Here is a 14,006-nt window from a genome sequence, read left to right as displayed (position 1 = left end):
AGATTCTAACTCTTTAAATTCCCTAACCTACCCAAATTAGTAATTAGTTTGTCATTACACTTCTACTTTCCTACCCTTCCAAGACACTGTCTCTGTCCCAGGGCTGGATCTGGGCAAAATTATCAGGTTGGAGGCTTTTCTTTATTTTTGCCTTTTTTTTTAAACTTTCCTCATTTCTGTTTGCTTCCTACTACTCCCAGGCATCCAATTTCTAATATTTATTCATTATCAAAACCTGTTTCAAGGAAAGGATCTAATACTCATCTTATATACACTGGCATAAATTTAATTCTGGGTATCAAGAACAGGCAGAGATAGCAAAATCATTTCTTGGCAAAGAAAGACGGTTGACATCAGGCAGACAGTTCTGCATTCTGCCTACATTAAGATTGGTATTGTTTTCCCTCTAAAATATAAGGCTTGCCTCAACTGGCTTAGTAAATGTCATCATACTGTGACTATACCTTCTGAATCTTAGAAAAAATTGCAATTTGGATATTACTGCTGTTTACATCTGCAGTATTTCTTCTTCTAAGATAATGTCATGGCTATCATTCAGTGGAGATGTTTAGTGGGGGAGTTTCCCTTGGCTCTTTAGTCATATGGATGTAATTACTTAACTATTATTTTTTTTCCTTCTGCTATATATTTTAAGATTGAGTGTGACAGAGATGTTGAAATCTGATTTTTGGCACTAGGATATGAGGTAATCTGTTCACCACTCTCCCCCATCCATCATTTTCAAGATCTTGGGAGAGCTCCCTTCTTCCAAAAGACTGGAGTTGAATATGGTTCCCTTCAGACTCATCAATGCCTCTTTTGCACTGCTGAGAAGTTGAAGGCAACAATTTGCCTTGAGAATAACATATACTGGAGGGATTAACCAAGGAAATGGAAGAGAAGAAATTTTCACTCTTAATAATAAATAGGTGATGATGAGAGATTTAAAAATTTGCAATTAAACAACAGTTATCTCTAAACAGAATTGTGTCTTATTGAGCTCACAAGGAACAAGTCTTTTTTTTTTTTTTTAAATAAGGCATTGTTTTAATAAGAAAAGTAGGACACTTACAAATTAGTATGTATCTCTGAGATTAATTTTTTTCTCAACCAATTCAAGGATTCCTTATAGTCCTCAAATCTCTTGAGTATCTCCTCTTAAAATATTCAGAATCATCTACCACCACCTTCCTGTACAGAAATTGAATCTATGTTTAAAAACATGAGTGAAGGAGATTTCAGAAATTATTTATTTTTATTTTTCTAACTTATACTCCGGAATTTGTAACATGCTAGTATAAGACACATGAAAATAAAAGCACATTTGTTTTTATAAAACATTCAAGAACAGTCTTACCTGGTCTGGGGAGGGTTTATGATTGGTTTGATTGGAATGGGAGGATTTGAAGTGGTCATCCTCATAGTTGTCGGCCATTAGCTTCATTCGATTTTGTGTCTAAGAAGAAATGATTCGTGAAGTTAAACTGAGATAAAATTTCTATGATACACTGTAAAGTAACAAGTCTTTTAAAAATGTCATTAGAAATAAAACTAATTCTGTCTGAAATAAAATTAAACATAGGATTTCTGAAGATATCAGGGAAAAGAAATTAGGCACTGCTCTGAACTGAATTGTGCACCCCTTCCCTACCCCACCCCACATTCATGCTGAAGCCCTAACCCTCAACATAACTATATCCGGCTAGAGTCTTTAGGAGGTAATTAAGGTTAAATGAAGTCCTAAGGGTGGGGCCCTAATCTGATAGGACTGTGGCCTTGTAAGAAGAGAAAGAGATCATTCTCATTCTCTCTCATTCTCAGTCACTTTCTCTCTCTCTCTCTCTCTCCCTTTTTTCTCTTTCCCTCCCTCCCCGCCATGGGAGGAGACGGTAAGAAGTTGGCTTCTGCAAGCCAGGAAGAGAGCTTGCACCAGGAACTGAATCAGCTGGCACCTTGGTCTTGCACTTCCTAGCCTCCGGACTGGGCTTTAAGCCATCAAGTCTATGGTATTTTGTTATGGCAGCCCAAGCAAACTAAGACAGGCACCTAAATTAGTACAGAAATTTTGAGGGAAAGAATAATCTTCTCAAATCAAGCCCTTTATGCAGTGCTTGCTTTATTTTTTAAAATAGAGACTGGATTATACCATACCTAGGATAGGACTCTGTAACTATTTTTTCACTTCATGATATGTAGGACTCATATTTCCATGTTACAATAAGAACTACTCATTTTTTAAACAACTATTCCATTTTGGGGGATGTTATATAACATACAGACCATAAATACTGGGGAAAAAAAGTTATCATTATCCGTAAATGAAATGATTATATGCCTAGAAAATCTAAGAGAATCAACTGAAAAACTGTTACAACTTATAATAAAGTTCAGTAAGATGATCAGACAGAAGCTACATACATAAAATGCAATAGCTTTTCTTAACACCATCAATAAACATTCGGGTTTTCAAAATTAGTCAGAGATTCTGAAACTCTTCTCTTCAACACTAGGCTAAAAGATTATTATCCCATTGTCTTTTCTCCATGTTTACCAAAAAGGACTGGATTGGTGATTCTGTGTGATTGGTTAATACAAGACCTGAATAAATGAATACATAAAAGAAAAAATATATATACATACATAAATGTATTATATAAATATAAGTATAAGGATAAATAGAAATATAAATGTAGAGGCTGCTTTTAGGCAACAGGCTTGAGCAATGGAACTTGAGTAAGATGAAAGGGCACAGCGACCACCAAGCTGATGCAAACAGGCTCAGTAAGCGACCCACCCTGAAAGAGCCACAGGCCGTAACTAACCAATGTGCTACATACAACCAGGCACGGTTAACCAAAAAAGGGAAAATTCAATACGTTCCCATAACTCCTCACTCTGCCCTATAACTGGTCCCTCACCACTGCCTTGTTGCAGGCAGTCTCTCCTTCTCTGTTCTGCCTGCTGCTCCCTTGCAGTGTATTCAATAAACGTTTGTTCTGCCTTGGGTGAAATCTTTCACTGCCTGTGCCACTGGTCCCCCCATCTGATCAGGGTGCCCCACAATTAATATATGTGTATATATACACATACATACACACTTTGTACACCAAACAATTCAGAAAATGCAGGGTAGACTATGCATAAAACTAAATAGCAATATATTGCACTAACAAAATATAGTTAAAACCTAAAGTTTTAAAGTATTGAAAATAAACTTCCTAATATTATGTGATTTAAAAATGTTCACTGTAGATAATCTGAAAAATTAAAAAAAATGACCTATAAATCCCTCTCTGATAAGTAATAATCAGTCTTACTATTTAGGTGTATCCATTCAGCCTCTTCCCTATAAACATAAAAAGCAGCATACTCTTCTGATTTTTTCCCTATTTCTTCCCTATTTCTACTATAATATGGTAGTTTTTTTTTAAAGATTTTTATTTATTTGACAGAAAGAGAGAGAGAACAAGCAGGGGGAGCAGCAGAGGGAGAGGGAGAAGCAGGTTCCCTACTGAGCAAGGAGGTGGGGCTCAATCTCAGGAGCCTGGAATCACAACCTGAGCTGAAGGCAGACACTTAATTGACTGAGCCACCCAGGTGCCCCTACAATAGGTATTAAAAAAAAAAAGATTTCTTTATTTATTTTAGAGAGAGAGCACGTGTGCAAGAGAGGAGGGTTGGGGGGAGGGGCAGAGAGAGACAGAGTCTTAAGCAGACTCCACACGCTGAGCATGGAGCCTGATGCAGGGATTGATCTCATGATCCTGGATCACAATCTGAGCCAAAACCAAGAGTCGGATGCTTAACTGACTGTGCCACCTAGGTGCCCCTGATATAGTATTTTAAAAATTACTATTATTTTATAGTATATTTTGATAGCTGGTACAATAAGTTGTCCTTCCCCTCTACCAATTCCCTTTTGTCAAAATTTGATTGGGTATCTTGAACACATTTTCTTTCCTAGATTAAAAGCACTTTGATTAGTTCCCTGAGAAAGTTTATTTAAAGAAATTTTTCCTTGGTATTTTTTCATATGATAATGCCTGAGTAAGGGCTTTAGAGGCACACTGCCTGGATCTGAATTCTAGTTCTGCTCTATCTGCTCTGAGTTTAGGGAAGCTACCTAAATGCTCTGAGCCTCAGTTTATTCACCTTTAAAATGAGGATAACAATACTTTCTCCTTATAAGACTGTTATGAGGATCAACTGAGTTAATACAAGCACTTAGAAAGGTGCCTGGCATAAAATGGACACCCAATATATTTTAGCTATCACCATCACTATGAACATACTTTATCATGCCATTAAATATTATTCTATAGTCTGTTGAAGATGGCAGAACCCCTCAGCAAAACACAGAACCACCTGTGGGAAGTAGCACAAGGCCTACACTGGTTGCCTAACTTGCTTACACAAAGCTCCACCCCCGTGCTTAGGCAGGACTGACCTTCTCAGTCAAGCCTGTCTCAGTCCCAGTGCAGTGGGTCCCTCCCCCAAAAGTCCAGTACAAACCCCTACCACACCACATCTCTTGACCAGAGAGTTCTGCAGGGCCTCGGTTCCAGTGGAGTTGTTGTCAGGTCTCATTTCACAAGTAGATCAGAGTACACCTGGTTAAAACTTGCCAAACAATGAATCATGGAACACTACATCAAAAACTAATCATGTAATGTATAGTAATTAACATAACAACAACAAAAAAGAATAAACTAAAAAACAAAACAAAACAAAAACTTGCCATATTCAGGCCAGGAGAGCCTTTGCAGACCACTGGCCTGAAGGATAGAGCAGCCAAAACACAAGAGCAGAGCACATGCAGCACACACCAGAGACACTCCCTGAAGCACCAGGCCTGGTGCCTACATGGTCTCTTCTTCATAAGGCCATTACTCTCAGGAGCAGGAGACATAACCAGCTTTTCTGATACACAGAAGAAGGCAGAGACTTAGACAAAATGCCATGGTAGAGAAATTTATCCTAAATGAAAGAACAAGATAAGGCCAGGGCCAGAGATCTAGGTGAAACAGATCTAAGTAACTGGTCTGATGGAGAACTTAAAGCAACAATCATAAGGATACTCACTGGGTTTGAGAAAAGAATAGAAGACATCACTGATACCCTTACCACAGAGATAAAAGAGTTAAAAAAGAATCAATAAGAGATGAAGAATGCAATAAACAAGATTGGAAACAGGCTGATGCAATGAACAGCAGGCTGAAGAAGCAGAGTAATGAATTACTGACCTAGAAGACAAAGTAATGGAAGATAAGGAAGTGGAACAAAAGAGAGAAGGAAGAATTATGCCACACAAGAAAAGACTTAGGAAACTCTGTGACTCCATCAAATGCAGTTAACATTCGTATTATAGGAGTCCCAGAAGAAGAGTGAGAAAAGGGGCAGAAAATTTATTTCAAGAACAGCAGAAAAAAAAGAAAGAAAGAATAGCAGAAAACTTACCTAATCTGGGGAGGGAAAAAGACATCCAGATCCAGAAGGCCCAGAGATCTCCCATCAAATCAATAAAAGCAGGCCAACACCAAGACACATTGTAATTAAATTTGCAAAATACAGTGGCAAAGAAGAAAATCTTGAAAGCAGCAAGACAAAAGAAGTCCTTAACTTACAAGGGAAAACCCATAAGGCTAGCTGGAGATTTCTCAACAAAAACTTGGCAAGCCAGAAGGGACTGACATGATATATTCAAAATGCTGAAGGAGATAAATCTGCAGCTGAGAATACTCTATCCCCAAAGCTGTCATTTAGAATAGAAGGAGAGAGAAAGAGTATCCCAGACAAACAAAAAATAAAGAAGTTAGTGACCACTTAACCAGCCCTGCAAGAAACATTAAACACTCTGAGTGCAAAGGAGAGACCAAAAGTGACAAAAACAAGAAAGGATCAGAGAAAATCGCCAGAAACAACAGCAAAACAAGTAATAAAATGGGAATAAATACATATTTATCAATATTTACTTTTTTCCTACTTCTTGGATTCAAGTTTCATGATTCAATCTTGGTAACTTGTGAGTTTTTAGGAATTATCTGTTTTTTTTTTCCCCTAAGCTATTTGATTTGTTAGTATATATTTATTTACAGTAATCTGTTATCACACTATGTATTTCTGTGGTTATCTGCTGTATTATTTTCTCTTTCATTTCTCATTTTGGTTTTTGAGTCTTCTTTTTTGTCTTAGCAAATGTAGTTAAAGCATTACAAATTTTATTTTTTTGAAAAACTGGCCATTACTTTCAATGTTATGTTATTGTTTACTCTGGTTTCTATTTTATTTATTTCTGATTTTTCTTTGTTATTTCCTTCCTCTACTAAATTTTAGCCAAGTTTCTTCTTTTTCTAGTTCCTTGTGGTGTAATGTTAGCTGTTTATTTGAATTTTTTTCTTAATACAAGCATTTATAGCAAAAATTTCACTTTAACATCTGCTTTGGTGTATCCTCCCAAAAAGGAGTACATTATTGTGATGAGCGCAGACTAATGTACAGAATTATTATTTTTAAAAAAGGTTTATTTGAGAGAGAGAACGTGTACGTGTATTGAGTGGGGGGAGGGGCAGAAGGAGAGGGAAAGAGAGAACCAACTATCCGCTAAGTGCAAAGCCCAGATGCGGGGCTCCATCTAATGATCCCGAGAGATCATGACCTGAGTTGAAATCAAAAGTCAGATGCTCAACTGACTGAGCCACACTGCTGCCCCTGTATAGAATTAACATTATATTGCATACCTGAAACTAATGTAACACTGTATGTTAATCATATTCAATAAAATAAAAAAATAGGAAAAAATAAGGAAAAATGAACATTTAAAAAAATTAAATAATGTATTTTTTTTTATTTTAAGGTTTTATTTATTCATTTGAGAGAGAGAGAGAAAAAAAGAGAGAGAAGGAGAACACAGAGGGAAAGGAAGAGGGAGAAGCAAACTCCCTGCCGAGCAGAGAGCCTGACATGGGGCTTGATCCCAGGACCCCAAGATCATGACCTGAGCCAAAGGCAGATGCCCAACCAAATGACACACCCAGGCACCCCTAAATAATGTATTTTAAAGGTAACTTATGAATTAAAGAAGAGGTAATCATAATGGAAATTGCTATTTATAGTCAACAAAAAATGAATATATAATACACCAAAACTTGAGAATACAACTTAAAGTAGTTCTTAGATGAAAATTTATAACCTCAAACAACCTCTGAATACCCTTATTTAAAGAAAATGTTGGGGCGCCTGGGTGGCTCAGTCGGTTAAGCAGCTGCCTTCGGCTCAGGTCATGATCCCAGGGTCCTGGGATTGAGCCCGGCATCGGGCTCCTTGCTCAGCAGAGAGCCTGCTTCTCCCTCTCCCTCTGCCTGCCTGCCGCTCCCCCCGCTTGAGCTCTCTCTATCTCTCTCTCCGTGTCAAATAAATAAATAAAATCTTTAAAAAAAAAAATAAAGAAAGAAAATGTTAAAGGGTGCCTGGGTGTGCAGTGGGTTAAGCATCTGACTCTTGGTTTCAGCTCAGGTCATGATCTCAGGGTTGTGAGATGGAGCCCCCGAGTCCGGCTCCATGATCAGCGTGGAGTCGGCTTGAGGTTTTCCATCTCCCTCTGCTTCTCCTCCATCCCGCCACGCTCACATTCGCACTCTCTAATAAATAAATAAATAAATCTTTAAAAAAATAAAAAATGAAAAAATTAAGACTGAAAATAAGTAAGTTAAGCCTAAAGTAAATTGAAGAAACAAATAAAGATGAAGGCAAATATTAGTGAATATTAGGTTCACTAATATAAATATCAGGTTCTTTGAAATTAATAATAAATGTCCAGCAAAGCATATCAAGGAAAAAAAGACAAACACATACTAGAAGGGACCAAAATAGGATGGCATTTTAAAAATCATCAAATACTACATGTATGCGAATACATTTAAATACTTAGGTAAAGGGGATACTTTTCTTAAAAAACAACTTACCAAAAATGATGCAAAAAGAAATATTAAATATTAATAAATCAATAGTTAATGAAGAACTCTCTCCTCATTTCACTAGAGAGTGAACATTCTGTGTAATGGCAAAAGTTTTGAAGTGAATACATTAAATTGAGGGACAAAAAGGGCTATCTTTTACCACTGCTCTTATTCAATATTATAATGAAAGTCCCAGCCTGGGCAATAACTCATTAAAAATGTGAGTTATGAAATTTTTAAGTCAGTAGGCTGACATGCTAATTATATTAAACTTATTCTTGGAATGAAGGGGGAAAAAAGGAGAGACAGACAAGTAAGAAACAGACTCTTAACTACAGAGAAAAAATTGATGTTTATCAGAGGGGAGGTGTATGGGGGATGGGTGAAATAGGTGATAAGGATTAAAGAGTACTTACCATGATGAAAAAAAATTGAATGCAAAAAAAAAATTCTTAAATCTAATTTTAACTGGCTGCATAGTATTCAGTTGAATGGATGCTTAATGAGTTTCGTATCGTTGGACATTTAGGTTCTCCACATTTTAACCTAATAATACATGCACATTACTCAGTTGTTTCCTCCCTCCAGAAAATGACAGCAAAGAAAATACTTATCAAAAATTGTCTGGGATAGCCAAATTTCTCTTTTCTGAGATGATTTAGGGTGACCTTGAAAATATGTAAGGTAATTTTTCTCATGTTATGTGGTATTGCGTGACAAATGGAAAGTTTTCTGCAAAGTGGGTCTTGGGGAAGGGGACAAAGGGAGGAAAGGGCAAAGAGGTGTACCCAGAAAGTGAGCAAAACATTTGCACATCATTTGTATGGTCAAGAAACTTTTCCATGTTGCTTTTAGTAGTAATGCACAGTGAAAATATACTTGATTAGTTATTTTCCTAGAACATGTCATACTTAATCTTTAATATGTGATACCTAGTTTAAGTTTAAAAACTTAAAAAGAAATACTATGGGGTGCCTGGGTGGCTCAGTCAGTCAAGCGTCTGTCTGCCTTTGGCTTGGGTCATGATCCCAGGGTGCTGGGATCAAGCCCTGTGCTGGGCTCCCTGCTCAGCAGTGAGTCTGCTTCTCCCTCTCCCTCTGCTGTTCCCCCTGCCTGTGCTCTCTCTCTCAAATAAATAAACAGAATCTTAATAAAAAAAAATGTAGCAGCTTGCAATAGGAGCCATTCATGTAATAAATAAATAAATAAAAACTTAAAAAGAGGTACTAATAAAGCACACACAAATCCACTTTTAAGGCAGAAGGTATTTCAAATATTTCTTAGGAGGGAGTATGAAATCCTCCCAAAGGAACTGATCACAGTAGACAGATAAGACCAAAGATTACTTATTTGATTCATGTAAGTGAATGAAGAAATAGTCATAAGAACTTAGTTCACCATTTCCAGAAGACATGAAGATGATTAAAGTTTAGTGTTTCTACATCTAGTGTTCAGAAATTTGAAGTTTGTTCCCTGAATCGTCATGAGGTTGAGCTCTAAAATACTGACCACTCACGGAGCATTAGAAATTATAGATTGTAGGACTCTGTGCTCTTAAGGAGCTCTTGTACTACACTCTTCTGAACATAAGACCAACAAGCAAAAGGAGTAATCCTTCATGTTTTACTGACATGAAACATACTTTACATTCAGATATTTTCCCTCTTGAACCATGCCACGTGCATGTGCAGATAGTTGAATTCCCCTGATCTGATCCAATGACATAATAAGACTCTCTGAAGAAAGGAAGGGAAAGAAAAGGGAAGAAACTTACTAAAATAAACTTCTTTAGTTGTAAATGCCTATCTATGTATACAGGCATACACACCCTCTCAGAGGAAAAGGAGTTGTTTATTCTGTAATCCTTTCTCTAAGATGTCAGTGCTCAAACAAGGTGTTAGAGAAACCGTATCAGAGAAAACCTAACCATGTTAGAGAAAAATACTTAGTTAGGGTAAGAAATGGTGTATGTTAGTTATCCAAACCCAGGTATTTAAAGAAAAGGTTTGAATTCCAGTCTTTAAGATTTTCTCTAGTTCCCTAATCTTTGCTTTTCAGTTTGTGCTATTGTTATTAAGCTATCTAAATAGTTTCAGAAATAATAATAGTTGGAAATATTCTGAGATATTTTAGAAAGCATATTGTGAATAAATTTTACCCTTACTAATTTAGGTTATTCCATTTATAATTATCTTAAGAAAGTATTAAAATTGCTTCTGCATACATTTGTTAAACCTTGGAAATAATTTTATCACAGTGAATTGTAATTAAACTTTAATTAGTTATATTGGTATTTGATATACAAAATGAAAAAAGCATAATCCCTAAGAAGTTCAGTTAGGTGTGTCAGATTCAGTGCTTGTTATACATTTATTTATTTAAAGGTTTTATTTATTTATTTGTCAGAGAGAAGGAGAGACAGAGAGCATGCACAAGCACGGGGAGTGGCAGGCAGAGGCAGAAGGCGGCTCCCCACTGAGCAAGGAGCCCGACTCGGGACCCGATCCCGAGCTGAAGGCAGACGCTCAACCGACTGAGCCACCCAGGTGTCCCACTCGTTATACATCTAACACAATCTCAACAAATTACCCTTGAGCTTTGTTTTAAACTTCCTATCATGAAAAAATATAAATTAGTCATTAACATTCTTTTTTAAAAAATATTTTATTTATTTATTTTTTTAGTAATCTCTATATCCAATGTGGGGCTCAAACCCACAATCCCAAGATCAAGAGTTGCATGCTCTACTGACTGAGCCAGCCAGGGGCCCCAGTCATTAATTATTCTTGAGTTGTGCTATATATGTCTTTCTTTATACACAAATGACTAAAGATTATCTTTGTAGCCAGGACAGTTTGTTTTCCACCCGTTGAACAGCTTTGAGAAGAACAATGTGAGGCAGTGCAGTATGAAGAGGAAGGCAATAAGATTAGAAGGAATATTTGTACTGAATTTAGCCCAACAGCTGTCATAGTCAGATTACATTTTATTTTCTCAACTGGTGTTCAAGTTCAGTAACAGGAAAATGTATCTTCCACTGATTTTGTTTTGATTCTTAAATCAGTTTGGTAGTTTAATTTTGGTGGTCTTGATTAGTATTTTCAGTTTACTGATGGAATCTTGAAGTTTATTTTCCTCAAACATTATTATACCTCAGGAAAAATCAAACCATAAAGAATCTCAGCTGCAGTGACCCGAATCGACCAATTCTCCCCATCACTGCCATGCTATTTTTAAATATTTAGCTATTTTTGAATATTTTTGTACATTTATGTGTAAAAGAGTTTTTAACAGTAAAAGTCAGTCTATCTCCTACTCCTGACAGTTCCTTTTTAAGTTTCTTATGTGTACCACCAAAGATTTCCTGACATTCCATGGCTATGTAATGGCACAGCCATGTGCGTGCACACACGTTTCCCTCTAACAAATGGGAGCATATTCTATTCATTGTCCTGAACTATTTTTTTTTCCATCTAACTCTATCTTGAAGAGCCTTCCGTATCAGTAAATAAAGAGCTGCCTCGTTCTCTTTGCTGACTTGTTGATGCAGATTTAGATTATTTCTAATATTTTGCTGTTATAAACAATGTTGTAAAGAATAATCTTGTACATGTGGAAACTGACAAATTTGAATTGATTAAACTAAGTATCATTAGGTTTTATACCACTCTTCCTCCAAATAATAGCTTTCCCCCTAAGGTGAAAAGCCTAAATCTGTCTGGTCATATGGCTGGAATGTTAGAAAGTCCAGGTTCCTAAGATACATACCTGGTTTCACCCAAAGGTAAGGAAGGGTGAGAATGGATAAAAACACCCATATGTCTAATGGACTTTTACTTAATTTAAATAAAGACCAACGAACAATGATGGCGTAAAAAATGTATACACCTGGTAGAAAAATGTATTCCTATTTGATATGGAAAGGTCAATATATTCAAGTATCTTATTTGGACCCATTTTATTATTTCTGAGGTTTATGGAAATAATTATAAGTGTATATTATGTTCTCATTATTGATAAAACATCTAAGAGTTATAGTTGCAGGCTCTGTTGACCAGCCTAAAAAAGGTTTCTTAATCCTTCAACAGAGATGGAAAGGGACAGCAGATTAAATCACTGTTAAAGCTATTATACTTGTGACAAATGGGAGTAGGACAGAGGTAGTTTGTGAGACTCCTTATGAATCAGAAATTGTTCTTCCAAACTGTTATGTTATTTTCTTTACCCTGTTTCTTCATATCAGTGTGGCAACTTCATGAAAACACAAAAAGGACAGCATATGTCAAACATATCACCATGCAGAAGTACTGAGAGCTCCCCGCTCCTTCCCCACCACTCCACGTGTAACTCTCCACTTGCTGTTTCTTATCTCCATGAATGTAGTCATTATTCACTGAGTTGCTCAATCTAAAAATCTCAGAATCATTCTAGACTCCTCCTTTTTCACTAATGTCTATATCCAATTAAGCCACAAAGCCCTGGTGATCCTGCTTCCAAATATTTCCCCTGTAATTAACTGTCCAGTTTCATCTATATTACCACTGGTGTACTCTTTTATTGCTTCTTCTAAATTGTTGTCACAGTTATCTTCCTAATACTATCCTGCTTAAAAAAAAAAAAAAATCTATCCACTGGCCCTCACAGTGAACAACACACCAAAGGCCTTCACTGTCTGACCACATCATACCACTCCAGCCTCATTTTCCTAAGGCTTCTTCATAATATATTGAGATTATCCCTTTTTCCCATTGGCTCTGAATCTAAATATTAAACCCTCCCAAATTCCTAAGATAAAACTGCACTTTGTGTAATATTTTTACACATTGTTGAATTTGCTCATATTTTATTTAGAATTTTTGCATCTACATTCATAGGTAATATTGGCCTATGATTTTTTCTTCTTTTTTTTTTTAAAGATTTTATTTATTTATTTGAGACAGAGAGAATGAGAGAGAGAGAGCATATGAGAGGGGGGAGGGTCAGAGGCAGAAGCAGGCTCCCTGCCGAGCAGGGAGCCCGATGTGGGACTCGATCCAGGGACTCCAGGATCATGACCTGAGCCGAAGGCAGTCGCTTAACCAACTGAGCCACCCAGGCGCCCCCTATGATTTTTTTCTATTTGTCTGCATTTTTAGCATTTAGTTATGCTAAACTCATGAAATGAATCAGGGAACTTTCTTTTGTATTCTTCGGAATTTTTTTTTTTCCTAAAGATTTTATTTATTTATTTATTTGACAGAGAGAGACACAGCGAGAGAGGGAACACAAGCAGGGCGAGTGGGAGAGGGAGAAGCAGGCTTCCCACTGAGCAGGGAGCCCGATGCGGGGTTCGATGCCAGGACCCTGGGATCATGACCTGAGCCGAAGGCAGACGCTCAACGACTGAGCCACCCAGGCGCCCTGGAATGGTTGTTTTAAGGTAGGAATTATTTGCTGTTTGCTGTCTGGTGGAACTTACCTCTAAAAACAGCCAGGCTTTGTATCTACTACTAGGAAGATTTTAAGTTGATATAAATTTGTTAGTTTCAAGAACTGCTCAGAGCAAAGGAAAGAGAGAGAGTGAGAAACCAAGAAACAGATTCTTACTACAAGAGAACAAACTGCTAGAGGGGAGATGGTCGGGTGATGGGGACTAAAGAGCACACTAATAATGAGCACTGGTTTGGTATGGAAGTATTGAGTCACTATATTGTACACCTGAAACTGATATAACACTGTTTTAACTATACTGGAATTAAAACAAAAAACTTCAAAAACACCAAAACTGCTCAGGTTTGGTGATTTATAAGTGGTCATACCATTCTTCCTATTTTCCTATGATTTTAAAAGTCTCTTTTGTAGCTGGAGATGTGTCTCCTTTGCCTTTCCCAAATATTGTTTATCTATATCTGTTTTTTTCTTAAACAATCTGTCCTCCTATCTTTCATTTCCAATTAAGTCATTAAACTCTATTTTGTAAGTCTTCTCCAAGAACCGGCTTTTGTTTTCATTAACCTTCTCTAAGGTTTGTTTTGTTTCATTAATTTCTGTTTTTATTTCCTTTCTTGTTTT

The 14,006-nt window shown here is 36.8% G+C and overlaps 1 protein-coding gene across 9 annotated transcripts in view; it reads right to left on the bottom strand.

Annotated features, from left to right (window-relative positions):
- ERC1 (ELKS/RAB6-interacting/CAST family member 1) overlaps positions 1-14,006 on the bottom strand; it is a 554,437-nt gene that overhangs the window by 84,943 nt on the left and 455,488 nt on the right. For all 9 annotated transcript variants that reach the window (XM_035028513.1, XM_035028517.1, XM_035028519.1 and 6 more), the window contains one exon: positions 1,358-1,456. In XM_035028513.1, coding sequence (XP_034884404.1) covers positions 1,358-1,456 — 99 coding nt within the window. The remainder of the gene's footprint in view (positions 1-1,357; positions 1,457-14,006) is intronic.

This window comes from Mirounga leonina, unplaced genomic scaffold (genome assembly GCF_011800145.1).
Source record: "Mirounga leonina isolate KUSES-001 unplaced genomic scaffold, KU_Mleo_1.0 Mir_201, whole genome shotgun sequence".
Classification (NCBI taxonomy): domain Eukaryota; kingdom Metazoa; phylum Chordata; class Mammalia; order Carnivora; family Phocidae; genus Mirounga; species Mirounga leonina.
Note: the sequence above shows the minus strand (reverse complement) of the source record. Positions and strands in the feature narration are given on the sequence as shown.